Source organism: Diachasma alloeum, unplaced genomic scaffold (assembly GCF_001412515.2).
Source record: "Diachasma alloeum isolate Michigan unplaced genomic scaffold, Dall2.0 Dall_scaffold_00662, whole genome shotgun sequence".
NCBI lineage: Eukaryota > Metazoa > Arthropoda > Insecta > Hymenoptera > Braconidae > Diachasma > Diachasma alloeum.
The window spans coordinates 109,588-128,601 of record NW_021680794.1 but is presented as its reverse complement, the minus strand read 5'-3'; the positions used below and the strand labels follow the sequence as shown (position 1 = coordinate 128,601).

The 19,014-nt window shown below is 42.9% G+C and overlaps 1 protein-coding gene across 1 annotated transcript; it reads left to right on the top strand.

Annotated features, from left to right (window-relative positions):
* Positions 1-504: 504 nt before the first annotated feature.
* Positions 505-4,663, top strand: LOC107044027. Its single transcript, XM_015265763.1, has 5 exons — positions 505-1,255; positions 2,896-3,030; positions 3,133-3,419; positions 3,666-3,994; positions 4,090-4,663. Exons 1-5 carry the CDS (start codon positions 505-507, stop codon positions 4,661-4,663), a joined length of 2,076 nt encoding a protein of 691 aa, XP_015121249.1.
* The last annotated feature ends 14,351 nt before the right edge of the window (positions 4,664-19,014 follow it).

Here is a 19,014-nt window from a genome sequence, read left to right as displayed (position 1 = left end):
GGGGGGGGGGGGGAATTAGGAAATTACCCCAGTGAGGAGTCGGATCGCCCAAGGCCACATTTTCACAATTAGTTCTCGTACTGATTTTGTTCTTGTTTATTTTATCGCTCAATTCTAACGCTGTTACCCTCACCGTGGGTTACGCGTCAGCTTTGTGACGAGGGAAGTGGAGCGGAGCATCGGGGAGAGCTACGAAGTCGGCGCTACAACAAATGACGAGTTGGCACACCGACAAGCACGCACACACCGAGTCTGTAGAGACTCTGTTATAGATGGCGTTACATGGGTGTGACTAGCATGCTGTGTGTGGGAGTGCTGAGTGGGAGTTATGTATAAGATGGCGTGGATTGAATAAAGACCTTTTATACGCACTGGTATTAATTAGTGATTAATCCCAACATAACATGGCACTGCGTTAAAAAGTGATAAAAAATCAAACAAAAGTAGATAGGCAGAAAACAAACTATAAAATTTTGAAGAAAACAGTGAAGAAAGTCGAGAAACATGGCAGACGAGGTTTTGCAGCAGTTGACTGGTGCAATCGCACGATTGGATAATGGCGTCGTTGGCTTGAAACCCCCAGACACGCTACAAGAATTGAATGCTGAGCAATTTAAAAAATGGGCACAAAGTTTTGAGATTTATCGCGTAGCATCAGGAAGTGATAAAAGTCCAGAGGAAGTACAAATTGCATTATTATTACATTGTATGGGAAGAGTGTGCATTGACATATATGACACATTTACGTTGACTGAGGAAGAGGGAAAGAGCTATAAAGCGGTTTTGGAGAAGTTTATGAATCACTTCATACCATTAAAAAATGAAAGTGTAAATTCCCATCTATTTTTTACAAGAAATCAGAGTGAAGGGGAAGCCTTTGATACCTATTTAACAGAATTAAAGAGGCTGAGTAAGGACTGTGAGTTTGGAGAATTGAGAGACAGATTAATAAGAGACAGAATTGTAGCAGGCATTGGAAATAAGAAATTGAAAGACAGGTTACTGAGAGAACTTGATCTTACACTGCAAAAGACAGTTCAGATTTGTAAAGCAGCAGAGTTGGCCAGTGAGCAAGTGAAAAAAATGGATGGACAAGCAGAGGTTCAAATGATACAAAAGAAACCTGATAACAAAGCTGGGAATGGACATGGACAAGAGAAAAAATCAAACACAGGTGGAACGAGACAAAATTTCAGTGGTAACAGTAGTAACTGGAGACCCCAGAATAGATACAAAATGTGGAGACCTCAGAATAGTAACAATACGTGAAGAAATCAAACTGGTGAAGGGGCGTCGGGAAGTCAGAGTGCATCAAGTGAGAGACGTCCAACATACGGTAATGCAGATCGATAAGGCTGTCAACGTTGTGCTATCAGCATTCAAGAGGGATGTGTCCAGCTTATATGAAGACTTGTGATGAATGTGGTAAGATGAGGCATTTTAAAAAGAAATGTCGATCAACGGAGATAAGAGAAGTACAAGTTGAGGATGGTGATGAAAATGGTGATTTGGCATTGTTTGTAATAAATATTGATAATGTTAATTCTGAAAGATGTTGATATGAGAATGTGGAATTTACGGATCAGAGAGAAAAAGTAAAATTTAAACCCGATACAGGAGCTCAATGCAATGTGATATCAAAGAATGTATGTGAAAGATTGGGAATTAAGTCTGTTCAGCAGTCAAATTTGAGATTAGCAAATTACAATGGAGATCGAATAATAACAGTGGGTGAGATTAATGTAAAATGTAAAATTGCAAGTAATGTTCAAAGAGTAAATTTTCAAGTCTGTCAGGGTGATTTTGTTTCAATATTAGGATTGCCGACACTGAATGCACTGAAATTGATAAAAAGAAATATACAGCAAGAGGTAAATTCAATTAAATTCACGGATAAAAATGAGATGTTAAAAGAGTATGGAGATTTATTTCAGGGTGTTGGACAAATTGAAGGGTATGAGTACAAAATTAAATTGAATGAAGATGCAAGTGGTAAAGTAGAATCATGCAGACATGTTCCTTTCAAATTAATGAAAAAATTAAAAAGTGAATTAGAGAGAATGTCAAAATTGAGTATGATTTCAAAAGTGAAAAAACCAACAGATTTTGTAAGTTCTTTGGTAATGACAACTAAACCTGATGGATCGTTTAGAGTTTGTTTGGATCCTCAATATTTAAATACACAAATACAGAGAGAACCGATGTTAATACCGACTTGAGATGAAATAACTGCTAAATTAAATGGAGATAAAATATTTAGTACATTAGATGCAGATAAAGGGTTTTGGCAAATAGTTTTGTCTGAAGAGAGTAGAGATTTAACAATGTTTAACACACCATATGGGAGATATTGTTTCAACAGATTGCCATTTGGATTGAGTACAAGTCCAGAAATTTTTCACCGTGTATTCACAGGGATATTTGAAGATATTGAAGGAGTTGAAATTTATATTGATTATGTTTTGATACATGCTAAAGCAGAACGAGAACATGATGAAATACTAAAGAAAGTCTTAGGAAGAGCCAGAAAATGTAGAGTCAAGTTTAATAAGAATAAATGTCAAATTAAAGTTAATGAAGTTAAGTACCTTGGTCATGTGATAAGTGACAAAAGATTAAGAGTTGATACTGATAGAACTGAAGCAATTGTGCAAATAGAAGAGCCAAAGACTCAAAAAGAATTACTTAGATTTCTAGGAATGGTAAACTATGTTTCTAAATTTACTCCAAATGTATCAGAAGTGACAGCTCCACTGAGAATGTTAATTAAGAAAAATGTACCATATATCTGGTCTGAATCTCAGCAAAAAGCTTATGACTTAGTGAAGAAATTGTTATGTGAATCACCAGTCTTGTCATATTTTGATATTGATAAAAAGATTGTTTTGAGTGTAGATGCTTCTAAAAATGGTTTGGGTAGTATCATTTTGCAAGATGAAAAACCAGTGGCTTATGGGTCCAGATCATTAACAGAGACTGAGAAGAATTATAGTCAGATTGAAAAAGAAAGTTTGGCAATTTTGTATGGCTGTACGAAATTTCATCAATATTTATATGGACAAAGATTTATTGTAGAGACAGATCATAAACCTTTAGTATCAATTTTTTCTAAACCATTAAACAAATTTCCAGCAAGATTACAGAAGATAAGATTGGCCATACTGCCTTACAGTGTTGAATTGAAGTATAAACCTGGTAAAGAATTAGTCATAGCAGACGACCTTAGTCGCTCATATTTGAATGATACTTCTCAAACATATGATTTGGGAATTGAAGCTCATGTAGCTATGATTGATGAGAGTTTTAATATAACAGATAATAAAGTGCGAGAAATTAGAGATGAGACAAGCAAGGACGAAGAGCTTAAAACTGTCAGAGAGTATATCAAAAATGGTTGGCCAAATAATAAATATGATGTAGTGAGTACTGGAAAGTTATATTTTAGTTACAGAGATGAACTAAGTGAGAGTAAAGGGATAATATTTAAGAGTACACAGATGGTAATCCCGCAAAGTTTGAGAAAAGAAACATTACAGAAAATTCATTATGCCCATTTAGGGATTGATAAATGTAAATCGTTAGCGAGAAAATGTGTATTTTGGCCAGGAATGGGCAAGCAGATAGAAGATTTAATTCATAATTATGATACTTGTAAACGTTATCAGAATAATAATGCTAAAGGACCGATGATATGTAAAGAAGTTCCAAATGGACCATGGGAGATTGTATTTGCAGATATATTTTTTCTCTATGGAAATCCTTATATTTTAATAGTAGATGCATATAGTAAATATGTAGAGATCAAACAGTTGAGAAATTTATCAGCAGGTTGTACGATTAATAACATGAAAGAGATATTTGCGAGACATGGTGTACCAGAAGAGGTGTATTCAGATTCAGGAACTCAGTTCACAAGTCGAGAGTTTCAAATATTTGCTAGGGAGTGGAATTCTGTGCATAAAATTATTAGTCCAAAGCATCATATTGGAAATGGGTTAGCAGAGAGATATATATACAGACTGTTAAAAGAATGTTGAAGAAGATGATAGAAGAGAAGAAAGATATAAATCTAGGATTACTTATATACAGAAATATACCAGTGTCAACTGACGGTAAAACTCCAGCAGAATTGTTATACAATAGAAAAGTGAAGAATGTGATTCCAAACTGGAGAGCTGATGGTAATTATAACAAGGAAGAATTCAGAAATGAGTTATTGAGAAGGCAACAAAAACAAAGAGATTATTTTGATAAACACAGCAAGCGATTGCCAGAGTTGAAGAGAGGTGAGGTAGTTCAAATTCAAAATGAAAATAATCAGAAACCTCACAAAAGTGGAGTGATTATTAATCGAGATGAAAATCCAAGGGCTTATCAGATTAAAGATGAACATGGAGAAGTTTTGAAGAGAAATAGAAAGATGCTGATTAGAGGCGGTCACTATAATGAACCAGATGAGTACTTGGAGGAAGATAGCGAGGGAAATGTTGATAATCAAAATCAGGGTGAAAACGATAATTCAAATGCAATAAATCAAAATAATAATTCAGCTGCAAATGAACAGGAGAGGCCTGGAGTCTCAAGTCGAGCTCAAGGAACTAATTACTGTACTAGGTCTGGTAGAGAAGTGAAAAAACCAGCTTATCTTAAGGATTACGTTTAAGGGCCAAAGGTCATATTTCATGTTATATTTCGAAGTCTATATGTTTCTATAAAATGGTGAAAGGAAGCTAGAAAAAACAAAGGTGTCATAGATGGCGCTACTTGGGTGTGACTAGCATGATGTGTGTGGGAGTGTTGAGTGGGAGTTATGTATAAGATGGCCTGGATTGAATAAACCCCTTTTATACGCACTAGTATTAATTAGTGATTAATCCCAATATAACAGACTCACACCAACAAGCTCGCGGGAGACGATAGTCGTACGCCAGCAGGCAACTCAAGCCTCTACGTGTGGACTCCCACCACCTTACCGATGTTACTGTGGCGCAAGGCCACCACATAAAAAACTCAGGCTGTAGCATCGAAGGAGCATCGGATCATGTTGGCTCCGCTGCCGTTGATTCCAGAACAGTTCACTGATTGTGAGGCGCAAGTTCCAGTCTTTGGGACCATTAAATTAGGAATTATGGCCCGTGCAAATGCACGATTAGAACATGAATTCTCCGCCCGACATCGGTAGATTAGAGTGAGGGTAAGAGAGTAATTGAGGTTCCTCTGGGCAATGTATTGCCCGAGGAATCACTCTTCGCTGGGATTTCAGCTTGTAAAGTTGCTCTGCGCAATTAAGTCGATTTGCTCTTCGAGCTCATTAGAAAATTCAAGTAATTAGTCTTTGGGGTATTGTGCCTGGCTTTTTCCGGTCATCGTCCGAGATCGCTGCCGTATCCAAGGGTCCAGACGAGGTTTTCTCAAAGTTAATCGTGGATCAACGGTGAGCGTAATTTTGTTTATGAGTGCTCGCGTGGCTTTCTAACGTATAGCCTCCGGTCGCCATTTGGGCACCGTTTGAGTATTAAGTAGTCGTACTGTGAGACATGGCACTCAGTGGCCTTGGGCCTAATTAATTTTCTTATTTTCTGAACATCAGTGTTTCATTTCTTTTCATTGTGATTCTTTTTGGAACTGTATTTTCGTTGTCCGCGTGGCTCTCGCGTCGTCGTCGCGTTCGAATGATCTTCGCGTCCGTGCGTTATCCATGCCATTGAATTCTTTGGTTAATAATTACCAAGATTTATTGAAGATTAAATCGAGTTCCGTTAGTTCTCTCCACTAGTCGGAGTTTATGATTTTGCAATTATCACTACCGTTTTCTATGATTATTATTTAGGTTTAATGTTTTTTTTGATTGCGAGTCGGGGAATTTACCCCTTTATTTTTTTTTGTTAGAATACTTTTATTTTACAGTGTTGAGTGTATCATTTTTTTGCCTGTTCCCACACGCCTCCGCGGTTATCTGAGCTGGTCGTGGAACGCGCTTCGACATTGTGACCTTGTCCTTTGAAGGTTAAAAGGACTGGCGCCCTTCTAGTATTTTTTTTTTTTGGTTCCTCTCGTTGATCATCTTCGTACTTTATTCGGGTGGAGAGGTTCTATTCAGGGCGACCAAAGTTCGTGAAGGACCACACGTATGATGCCCGCATACGTGATTGGAAAAATACCTCACAACTTTTTGGCACGGGGAATCGCCCGCCCCCCAAAAAAAATCTTATAGAGGCCATCATTCCTTGGATTAAATATGTATTATATTTGCATAATACAAAATTGTAGTCCATTTAGTTCGCCGCCCTTTTCAGTGGCGGTCCACAACTGGCGCTTATGCCCGGATCGTGGGGCGGACAAGCCTCGTCCCTGGTGGCCTCTCAATGCCATGACGCCCGGGGTTGCAGTAAGGATAGTTCATGTTATTCATGCCCTCCTCCCCGCATTTTCCACAAAATGTCCCCCTGAAATACGGGCAGTCCGAAGCACGATGAGATGGGTTACTGCAGTTGCCGCAGCCCGATCGAGCACTCCATTCCATTTACATGGGTGGGCTTCACTCGATTTGGTTGGCGAGGTCCCGAGCTCGACCATTGCTCTCCTCCGCTCTGACACATGGCACGGGTCTGTAGCGCGCATTAGTCGCGCATGCTTGCAAGCGAGGAGGGTCGCTCACCACGATGGACTTCAGGTCCGCCATCATCTCCTCCACTAGGGTTTGGAGCTTGGCCACAATGGGCACCACCTCGTCGAAAACAGGGTGTTCGCTCCCGAGGTCTGGCTTCTCCACCATCTCCTCCAAGATTGCCAAACCTTCCGTGGCCGATTTCAAGCCGGCCAAAGCCTGCTTCACCTTAACCTGCTCCATGATGTAGGGAGCGAATAACGGACCATAAACAACTAATGAGATGAGAGGATAAATACCACGAGTTTCCTAATATCGTGGCTCACTCGTCGTCAGTATCGCGCGCGAGTCGCTGATTGTCCGCGGATGCCACGAGTTGCAAGTCTTTGACGTGGTGTCTACCCGTGATATTACCTGCCGCATCTAATAATTCGTCAACAAAATCCGAGTCTATCTCTTTGCTAGGGTAAACCTTCGTACTCCACTTTCGAGTCAACTTGGAGGTAAAGCCGCTCCGTCGTGAAGACAGTACTCGTATCTTACACCGGACTAAATCGTCGTCCGCGAATTTTACGTCTCGATGGTGACGATTGTAATAGCGAGCTTGCTGCTCGAACGACCTATCCAAATTATTAGAAATTAAATCATAAATTTCTGTCATGCGTTCCATCCTTTTCGTCCATTTCGCGGTATTCGGGACCGCTATCTCTTCGTCTAGCCCTTTCATTTTGCGCAAAAATAAAGTATCGCGAGGCTGACGACCGAAATTCAAACACGCGGGCAAAACATGTAACGAGCTGTGGAGCGCAGTATTATACGCTGAGCGAAATTCGTTCAGGGGCAAATCCCATTCACGATGATCTTGTTCGACGAAACAAATCATCATCGTTTTCAACACACGATTTACGCGTTCAATGGGATTGGCTTGAGCGTGGTGCGGTGGTGTGGTTGTATAGTGGATATTAAAGGATTTCGTCATTTCCTGCATTAATTTATAGAATCACGCGAGGTGTCCCCCAGCGAAAAATTATTAAATTTTCAAATTCGGCGATGATGGATCTACCATCCGCCTTTTTTTTTTAATGGTGCCACCTCCACCCACTTAGTAAACAAATCCTGAAAACCCAATAGGTAACAATAACCTGATTTGCTCGGTGGAAATGGAGTCATGATATCCGCGGCAACCACTGTCCACGGTTCATGAAAAACACGCTGTCCCATCAACTCGGCGGGTTGTAATTGTGAGACTTTACACGTCTGGCAAACTTCACATGAAGTGACGTATTTAACTACATCCTCGGACATTCCCGGCCAATAATACGCGAGGGCTACTCGAGCTTGCCTTTTTTCAATCCCTAAGTGACCTGACCGCAGTAAGTCATGGCATTCTGAAATAATGTCTAATCGCGATAACTTCGAGGGAACGAGCTCCCACGCCTCGAGGTCCTCCGCAACCGTTGAAACCAAGGGATTCGGTCGGTATCGAAACAACTGATTGTCGACCGAAAGGCGTCAATCAGCCAAAATCTGCAGCGGCGTCTTGTAGCTGGTTCCCGACTTACAGACGCCTTTCTGCGAGAATACCACTCGTACTCCGCTTCCGCCGCGCTCTCTTTAATAATGTTTCGCTCACTTCCTTCCGCAGAAGTATTCGGGTCTTCAACAGCATTAATTTCATTATCTTCAGCCTGCGTACACTCGTCCTCGTACATTCGTGATAACGCGTCGGGAACTTCATGGAGTTTTCCAGACCTATGCACAAGATCGTAATCGTACTCCTGTAAACTGAGTGCCCACCTTCCTAACCGTCCGANACCTGACCGCAGTAAGTCATGGCATTCTGAAATAATGTCTAATCGCGATAACTTCGAGGGAACGAGCTCCCACGCCTCGAGGTCCTCCGCAACCGTTGAAACCAAGGGATTCGGTCGGTATCGAAACAACTGATTGTCGACCGAAAGGCGTCAATCAGCCAAAATCTGCAGCGGCGTCTTGTAGCTGGTTCCCGACTTACAGACGCCTTTCTGCGAGAATACCACTCGTACTCCGCTTCCGCCGCGCTCTCTTTAATAATGTTTCGCTCACTTCCTTCCGCAGAAGTATTCGGGTCTTCAACAGCATTAATTTCATTATCTTCAGCCTGCGTACACTCGTCCTCGTACATTCGTGATAACGCGTCGGGAACTTCATGGAGTTTTCCAGACCTATGCACAAGATCGTAATCGTACTCCTGTAAACTGAGTGCCCACCTTCCTAACCGTCCGACCGGGTCTTTCAAATTGTGAAGCCATCGTAACGCGCTATGATCGGTAACTAGCGTAAAATGGTAACCTTGGATATAACGTCTGAAATGGTCGACAGCCCACACGACCGCCAGACACTCTTTTTCCGAAACCGAGTATTTACGTTTGGCCTTTTTCATAGTTCGGCTTGCGAATGCTACTACATACTCGACCCCATGGATAGTTTGGGTGAGAACGGCTCCATAAGCACTCGCGTCGGTCTGAACAGTAAATGGAACCGAAAAATCCGGACACGACAAAACTGGTGCAGTCGACAGCGCGGTTTTAATACGCGAAAACGAAGTCAATTGCTCGTCACCCCACCTCCATTTCATGTCCTTACGCAACAGACACGTAATAGCCTCCGCCATGGATGCAAAATCGGGGACAAAACGATGATACCACATACCGAGAAAACGTCGCACTTGACGTACAGTACGAGGTCCCGGATAATTCAACACCGGTTTGACCTTGGACGGATCAATATGAAGACCCGTTTCGTCCACAATAAATCCAAAATATTGAAGGCGGTTACTACAGAACACACTCTTCTCCAAATTTATTTCGAGGTTTGCGCCGCGCAGCCTCATTAAGACTAACGCAAGGTATTTAAGGTGGTCCTCGAATGTTTGAGTTACGACGATAATGTCCGAGTACGCGAACGCGAATGGCTCGAGTTCTGGACCAATCAGTTTATCAGCGAGATGCTGAAAGGTCGCGAGAGCATTGGTTAAACCAAAAGGCATCCCTACAGATTCAAACGTGCTAAGACCCGGAACCGAAAACACGGTCAACTCGCATATTTCAGGGTCTAACGGCACTTGCTTCAAATCCAAAGTGGTAATATAACGCGCAGAACGCAATTCATCCAGGATTCCCACCAAATTTGGTATTGGGTACGCGTCGTTTTTCGTCAACTTATTTAACCAGCGGAAATCAAGACATAAATGCCATTTCCCATGGGCCTTTTTCACCATAATAATTGGGTTGTTTCAGTCACTCTGTGACCGGCGAATAATTCCGGCCTCCAGGAGCGCTTTCACTTGACGTACGAGTTCCTGCTGGATAATTGGGGACATTGCATAACCCTTCAATCTGAATGGTGCATGATCATGCGGCCCCACTATTTTAAGAAATGTTAAGTTAGTAAATTTAATTTTCTCGCGCGGTGGTGGCACTAACCTATGCACTAACTCATCAATTCGTCCGCGCCCATTATCATTCGTCTGGACTAACCCACAGATCTCATGCGCTTCGGTAAAATCGCGAGTTTCTATCGGGTATTGATGGTCGTCACCATCGATCCACCACTAGTTTGTTTTACCATCGAAGCCAAACCCAAAAATACGTACAAAGTCCATCCCTAATAATACGGGGCGACTCAAACCAGGGATTACCTGAAACTCGACCACACTTGTAATTCCCTTAATCGAGATTGGGATTTGAACATGTCCCGCGACAGTTTCGGCTGACCCATTAGCCATCGCAACAATTGACGATGCGGGCGGCTTTACCTGCAACTTCAGCTTTCTCATCCACGAATCTGGTAAATTTCGTACACACGATTTTGTAACTCCGAGATCCATCAGAGCATACAATTCGTCCGAACCAACTGACAGCGGCAAAAATATTCGCGCTCCCAACGGTTTTACCCCGGTCTGGCTCGACGTTGCTGCAAACCTTTCCTCTCGTGACGTTCCGGGGGCCCCCGCAACCTCACTATCCCTAGACCCGCGTTCTGTCGCGGTATTCACCTCCGCATCGGTGATCAGCCGTTCGGAGTTCTCGCGACCTAAACGTTCTCACGTAGGTGGAATCATTTTCGTCATTATCAAGTGCTACTGCTGTGCCGTGGTTCAGCTTGAAATTGGTATTTAGATTTTTACGTTTAGTCAATCGTGACGATATAGTTAGGACAACTTCAGACTGCGTATAGTCCTGGTTTGAATCACTAAGGCGCGCCCCTTCTTTCCTCGGAATGGAAGACAACCGCGTCCCGCGGTTATTATCAACCGTGATTCTCGAAAAGTCCGTCAAGTTATCCAAATTCCTATCAGGGGACCTACCCGACGTCATATTGGCGGAGGCAAGTGTTGAAACGCGCGGTTTTCGAGGGAGTTGGGTCCTTGAAGCCTTGGGAGACTGCGCCGAACCCGTTATTGCTGCGCTCCCTTCGCGCTTTCCCCTGACCTTGATTTAGCGGTATGGTTGGTACATTCGGGTGCTTTCACACCCCTCATTCCACACACGTAACAGTAAATTTCGGTCTGCGGCTGCTTACAAGTCACGCGTTTATAACCGGACTTCTGACAATTGTGACAGAAGTCATTCAACTTAGCAGGTATCGAACCCGTCGACGCTGAACCAGACTTAGGAGTAGTGACTGGGGACGTCTATCCACCAGCTGAAATTTTAATCCCCGGTTTCGCGACAATCGCGCGGCAACGTGTGTCGATTGGACTCGAAAAACGTGTGAAAAGAACGTCACGCAATGCTGCGAAAGTATTGAAATGCTCCCGATGATCTTCCCATCAATTATACGCGACCCCCTTGAGAATTGGAGGCAAAACTTGAAATAACTCATCGTCAGGAATACCACACGTCTCCTGACGCACTCGCAACTGACGAATGAATTCATCGATACTCTCATGGGGTAACCCCGAAAAACTTAATGTCCATCCCAGAACGCGATCAAACATGGCGGCATTATACCGTCTGCCCTAACAACCAGGAGAGAGATGATCGAGACGTGTCTCTGGGGTAACCGCACTTGGATAAAACCATTGTGCCAAAATCCTAAAATTGGAGTAGGTATATTAGGGTTAAACCCTGAGGGTGCCGTAGTTGCCTGAGAAATTGTAGGATTTGTGGGCCTGGATAGTCCTGGATTGCGTGAATGAGACCCCAAGAGGGAGGCAATCTTGTCCAAAATTGTATCCTCAAATTTAGCGTTCCAGGCACTGGTGGTCACCTTCGGATCATTCCCAGTGTGGTTGTACCAGGTACGGGGAATCGCCCCGGGCCCCTGATAATACTGAGGCCCCTCGAAGTTATCCCCCTAGTTGGCCGGAGCCCCACCTGACATTTGGCTAGGTTGTGCTTGAGGCCTAGGAGTGCTTCTACCTGGGGTTTCAGTTGGTACCTCGGGGAAAATTGGGGTTGGATATACCTGGCTGTAATAATAAGGCCATTGTTGGCCCTGTTGAGCCCGGTGAACCGAAACTTGCGGTCCGCTGCCTGCACCAAGCCCACTCATATTCTGAGATGAGCTCGTGTGTTGCGGGATTCCCGGTGTGCGTGAAGCGCGACTAACGGTATCGAACATGGACGACATATTGTGGAGAAAACTATCCGCCGTTGTGGACGTAACCGTAGTTGTCGTCGATGTCGACTGCACCGACGATCTCGCGATACGCTGTTGGAGAATTGCGGGTTCGACTTGTGACAAGTTGTGCACGGGCTGCTGAACCGTTTCATCCCACATGGTCTCCGGTTGCATAAAATTTGCACTCTCAAAATCAAATCCGTCGAGGTTGACATCCCTCAAACCCGCGAAATAATTATCGACTAGGGACCATGGTACATCCGCGTCTTTCATACGAAATAATGCGCGGCACGCCCTGTCGACTAAAACATCATAAGATCCTACTGGACTGCCCCCTACGCTTGGCAGAAAAACGCGGAGACGCGCGAGATCCATTGAATAGACATATTCCGCAATTTTAGTTCGGAGATTCATCGTACTCAGTAATTTATACGACAGCAATTGGAATGGATTAGCATATTCCACTGACTAACTCATACAAATGGCAAGATGCCCCCAAAACCCAATAAATCATAATAAAAGAAATTCGTAATAGTTTAATTTTCCCAAAGAATTAATTAATCCGTAAAGAACATCAATTCGGACTTAATCGACTTTCCCAAAATGAAAATCTTTCTATACCACTGCCAATGAAAAAAAAGACAGCTGATTCTTTTCTCAACAAAAAAAAATCAAAGAAATCAATCAGAAAAAAAATGAAGAATTCGGCAGGGAATAATCATAAGGAAAAACAAATCAATAAACCAAATAAAAATCGGTTATTCACCTAACTTCCCCCAACAGAACTTCTAATAAAAAAAAACTCAAAAATCCGAATCACTTAGTCTCAAAAATCAATCGGTGTTCCCAAAAAACTAATTTTTAATAGTAACAATTTTCCGAATAGAACTAATAATTATAACAAGAAAAAAATTCTGATTCCTAATTAATTTCAAAAAGAATATTGAGAGTCACTCTCTAGCCCATATTCCAACGCGAATAGTGCTAGAGGTCAATGACCTCGCGCGGCTACCAGAAAGTTGCGAGAATACAGTACTACTCAACAGCCGACCGTGAGCGACCGATAAATCCCTACCGCTCGATGGTCCCACTGAACGCGTGAAGCGAGAGCGACTTGATGAATATTGTGTGAGAGACGCGAGATAACCCGCATTCACCGGAGGACCGAGATGTTATAATACGACAATAAAAGAATTTTAATCCCGAATTCGTATATTCCACGAATAGTTCAACGATGAAATTCAATGCGTGAATTTTATTAATAATTTCTCCGAAATACTAACCATTCACCGTAAAAAAAAATTACTAATAAAATAGAAAACTTTATAATTCATATCACCCGTTAATTGGCCCAAAGGTCTCACGTTGGGCGCCAAAAAGTTGTGAGGTATTTTTCCAATTACGTATGCGGGCATCATACGTGTGGTCCTTCGCGAACTTTGGTCGCCCTGAATAGAACCTCTCCACCCGAATAAAGTACGAAGAAGATCAACGAGAGGAACCAAAAAAAAATACCAGAAGGGCGCCAGTCCTTTTAACCTTCAAAGGACAAGGTCACAATGTCGAAGCGCGTTCCACGACCAGCTCAGATAATCGCGGAGGCGTGTGGGAACAGGCAAAAAAATGATACACTCAACACTGTAAAATAAAAGTATTTTAACAAAAAAAAATAAAGGAGTAAATTCCCCGACTCGCAATCAAAAAAAACATTAAACCTAAATAATAATCATAGAAAACGGTAGTGATAATTGCAAAATCATAAACTCCGACTAGTGGAGAGAACTAACGGAACTCGATTTAATCTTCAATAAATCTTGGTAATTATTAACCAAAGAATTCAATGGCATGGATAACGCACGGACGCGAAGATCATTCGAACGCGACGACGACGCGAGAGCCACGCGGACAACGAAAATACAGTTCCAAAAAGAATCACAATGAAAAGAAATGAAACACTGATGTTCAGAAAATAAGAAAATTAATTAGGCCCAAGGCCACTGAGTGCCATGTCTCACAGTACGACTACTTAATACTCAGACGGTGCCCAAATGGCCACCGGAGGCTATACGTTAGAAAGCCACGCGAGCACTCATAAACAAAATTACGCTCACCGTTGATCCACGATTAACTTTGAGAAAACCTCTTCTGGACCCTTGGATACGGCAGCGATCTCGGACGATGACCGGAAAAAGCCAGGCACAATACCCCAAAGACTAATTACTTGAATTTTCTAATGAGCTCGAAGAGCAAATCGACTTAATTGCGCAGAGCAACTTTACAAGCTGAAATCCCAGCGAAGAGTGATTCCTCGGGCAATACCTTGCCCAGAGGAACCTCAATTACTCTCTTACCCTCACCCTAATCTACCGATGTCGGGCGGAGAATTCATGTTCTAATCGTGCATTTGCACTGGCCATAATTCCTAATTTAATGGTCCCAAAGACTTGGGATTTGCACCTCGCAATCGGTGAACTGTTCCGCATGCCATAGCCTGAGTTATTTATGCGGTGGCCTTGCGCCACAGTAACATTGGTGAGGTGGTGGGGGTCCACACGTAGAGGTATGAGTTGCCTGCTGGCGTGCGACTATCGTCTCCTGCGTGCTTGTTGGTGTGAGTCTCTACAGACTCGGTGTGTGCGTGCTCGTCGGTGTGCCAACTCGTCATTTGCCGTAGCGCTGACTTCGTAGCTCTCCCCGATGTTCCGCTCCACTCCCCTCGTCATAAAGCTCACGCGTAACCCGCGGCGAGCGCAACAGGATTTGAATTGAGCGATAAAATAAACAAAAATAAAATCAAGACGAGAACTAATTGTTAAAATGTGGCCTTGGGTGATCCGACTCCTCGCTGGGGTAATTTCCTAATTCCTCCCCCCCCCCTTTTAATCCGCGGTCAGTTCAGATGAACAGTACATGATTTCTATCATTTTACAATATATATATTATATCTTTAAAAAATTATTCCGATATGAAATGAAATTTTTCCTAGTCATGCATAGCGGAATAGATTAACCTCAAAAAACGTTATACTCTTTTCTTTTAGAGAGGATCAATGAATTGTGAAATTATGAATTCAGGCCCGGTTGCACCAGCTTCAGGTAACAAAAAGTTCAGTTGAGGAAAAATGTAAATTTTAACGTTCAATGGATTGTTTTGCCCGGGAAAATAACTCAAATTTATCCCAGGAACAATAAATAATAATTTATCCTCGAGTGAAATCAGTGTTAAGGGAAGACTACTGTGAGTTTTAAAAGTCCTGGGTTATTGGAGTGAGACTTTTCATACGTTGATCGATTATATAGATCTGAAAACGAATGATTAGTGAAAAAAAAATTTTTTTCATTGTTCGTTTGCGCGAAAACGCTTAAAATGCCAAAAACAGTCCAGGGCCTCCAATTTTTGAGCTACGAATGATTTTTTCAAAAATTTTCAAAATTTTCGGAAAAATATGTGGAATAACAATTACGAGCTATTTTTTTAAATTCACCTCTTACATGGCGACATTTGCTTTTTTTTACACAAGTAGTGAATTTTTTTATACGAAAAAAAAATAAATCAGCTGTAATAGGAGTCGAATTCCAAAAAACTGGCTCGTAATTGTTGTTCCACACATTTTTCCGGAAATTTTGAAAAAAACAAAATTTTGTAGCTCAAAAATTGGAGGCCCTAGACTGTTTTTAACATTTTAAGCGTTTTCGAGCAAACGAACAATAAAAAGAATTTTTTTTTGCACTAATTACTCGTTGTCAGATCTATTCAATCGATCTTCAACGTTTGAAAAGTCTCACTCCAATAACCCATGATCCCATGACTTTTAAAATTCACAGTAGTCTCTCCTTAACTCAAATGGAACTGTAGGATAAATAAAAAAATATTCGTTCGGTCAAATATTCAAAAATGATGATCCCTAGGATATAATTGATCCGGACGCTAAATTTTACCGTGGGGTTTATTTGGTTAATAGGGCTTGGTGCAACCGGGCCTCATAATTCAAAATAAAAATGGGATTGAATAGAATTACAAATTACGAAATACCATTTCCAATTCTGTATTTAAATTTCTTCAATTTCAATGTTTAATGTATTCATTCTTCCCAATAAAGATGCCATAGTATGAATATTATGAAAATTATTACTGTAAATATAAATGTTGGTACATGTCTCCACAAACGTAAATTATTCCTTTCCTGAAAGGAAAATATGTGAAGAAAATCGTAGAAACCTCCATTCTTGCTCAAATTTGAACTCCCATAATGACATTCCGCTTGATCAAAGATCTCCTTTAAATTTAGGGTCCTTATGCGGCTTAAGTAAGCCCCGTCGCCCATCATGAGACTACAAATGATAGAACGTCGGGTTATATCGGGCGTCTGAGTCAGAACAATCAGTGATTTTAGACACTTGGACAAAGTGGGAATCATTGCCTCCTCGGCAATCACGCACTTAATTTCCAAAACGAGTCATTAGGTGAAAAATTTCCAACTCAATCTCGATTCCTATATTTTTTCTCACAATCAGAATCAGGGCCAAGACTGTTAAAAGAGTCAGCAATTTTCGAAAAATCTCCCTCCTGAAGGGGTCGAGCATCCAATTTCCAAAATAACCTATTAGGGGCAGAAGAGTCTACAATTTTGGAAATATTCATCCCCCCTTCCCATCGTACCATCAGCAGTCCGATTTAGGGTTAGAAGCGTATAGAAAAAATTCACCCCCTGTAACCCTCAACCAAGAACACAAAATTCCGTCCCCGCTCTTTTCGCAGCCTTCACAATCAGATTTAGGCTCAGAAGGGTCAGAAAAAAATCCCTCCCCCCCTTTGGACTTCCCACAATGCGATTAAGGGTACGAAGGGTCAGAAAAAAATCGCCTCCTCCTTGCATCCACAACAAGGACCTCAAAATTTCCCCTCACCATCGCACCCTCAACTGGCCGATTTGGGGTCAGAAGTGTCAGGAAAAATTCCCCACCCCCTTGGACTTCCCACAATCAGATTGAGGGTCAGAAGGGTCAGAAAAGAATTTTCCCTCACCCCTTGGACTTCCCACAATGTAATTGAGGGTCAGAAGGGTCAGGAAAAATTCTCCCCCCTCGCACTCCCAACCATCCGATTTAGGGTCAGAAGGGTCAGAAAAAGTTCCGCCCCCCTTGGACATCCCTCAATGTGATTGAGGGTCAGAAGTGTAAGGAAAAATTCACCCCCCTCGAACTTCCCACAATGCGATTAAGGGTCACAAGGGTCAGGAAACATCCTCTCCCCCTTGCATCCTCAACGAAGAACCCAAAATTCTCCGCTCTCCGCCCGATTTAGGGTTGGAAGGATCAGAAAAAAATTCTCCTTGGATCTTCCACCATCCGATGTGAGGTCTGAAGGGTCAGAACCCCCCCCCCCTCCNGTCTGAAGGGTCAAACCCCCCCCCCCCTCCTCGGACCCTTCGAAATACGATTTAGGGCGAGAAGGATAAGGAAGAAAAATCCCCCTCCCCCTCCTTGGACAACCCATAATGCGATTAAGGGTCAGAAGGGTCAGGAAAAATTCACCACCCCCCTTCGCAAATCGATTTAGGGTCAGATGGGTAAAAAAAATCACCCCCCTCCCTGTCGAACACACAAAAATTCGATTTAGAGTCAGGAGGGTCGGAAAAAATTCCTCCTCTCCCCCCCTTGGACTTCCCACAATGCGATTAAGGGTCAGAAGGGTCACAAAAAAATTCCCCTCGCCCCTCGGATCCGCCACAATCTGATTTGGGGTCTGAAGGGTCGGAAAAAAATTCCCCCCCCCCCAACCTTGGACTTCCCACAATGCGATTACGGGTCAGAAGGGTAAAAAAAAAATTCTCTTACCTCTCGCATCCTCCACAGTTCGATTTAGGGTCAGAATGGTTAAAAAAAATCTCCCCCCCCCCTCCCGCCCATACACTCAACTATCCGATTTAGGGTCAGAAGGGGCAAAAAAAAATTCCCCTCGCCTCTCGGAACCGCCACAATCAGATTTGGGGTCTGAAGGGTCGGAAAAAAAGCCCCCCCCCCCTCGGACCTTCGCCATTTGATTTAGGGTTCGAAGGGTCATGAAAAATTCCCCCTCCCCCTCTTGGGCTTCCCACAATGCGATTAAGGGTCAGAAGGGTCAGAAAAATATCCCCTCCCTTTTACATCCTCAGCAAAGAACCCGAAATTCCCCTCTCCCCATCGCACCCTCAACTATGTGATTTAGGGTCAGAAGGGTGAAAAAAATGCTCCTCACCCCTTGGATACTCCACAATCCGATTTGGGGTCTGAAGGGTTAGAAAAAAAGCCCCCCCCCTCGGATTCTTTGCTATTCGATTTAGGGTCAGAAGGGTCGGAAAAAAAATTTCTTCCACGCTTGGACTTCTCGCAATGCAATTAAAGGTCAGAGGGTCAGGGAAAATCCCCCCTCTCGCACGCTTAGCAATTCGATTTAGGGTCAGAAAGGTAAAAAAAATTCCCCTCCGCCCCCGAGGACTTCCCACAATGCTTCCCATAATGCAATTAGAGGTCAGAAAAATAATTCCCCTCACCCCTCGCACCCTCATCGCGGAACCAAAAATTCGACCCCCCTCCCATGCGTCCTCTGAGAATGACACATCAAAAATCAATTGTTTGATTAATCATTCAAAAATTAATTAAAAAACCGGCCGATGCTATCCCACTGTCGACTCATTCGGCAGGCGGCTGGCCACAGCTGGCCTGCGACTGCTGCTGTGCTGCTGACTTGACCGACCTACTCGGTAATGTGGCGAATCCGCCTCCGGTAGTCCCCACTTCGACCTCGAGGCAGCGCTTCGA

Coding starts and splice junctions, on each gene's coding strand:
- LOC107044027 (XM_015265763.1), top strand. CDS start 505: ATGGCAGACGAGGTTTTGCAGCAGTTGACTGGTGCAATCGCACGATTG. Junction 3,031..3,132: donor TTTGGCAATTTTGTATGGCT/GTACGAAATTTC, acceptor ACAAATTTCCAG/CAAGATTACAGAAGATAAGA. Junction 3,995..4,089: donor AAGCATCATATTGGAAATGG/GTTAGCAGAGAG, acceptor ACTTATATACAG/AAATATACCAGTGTCAACTG.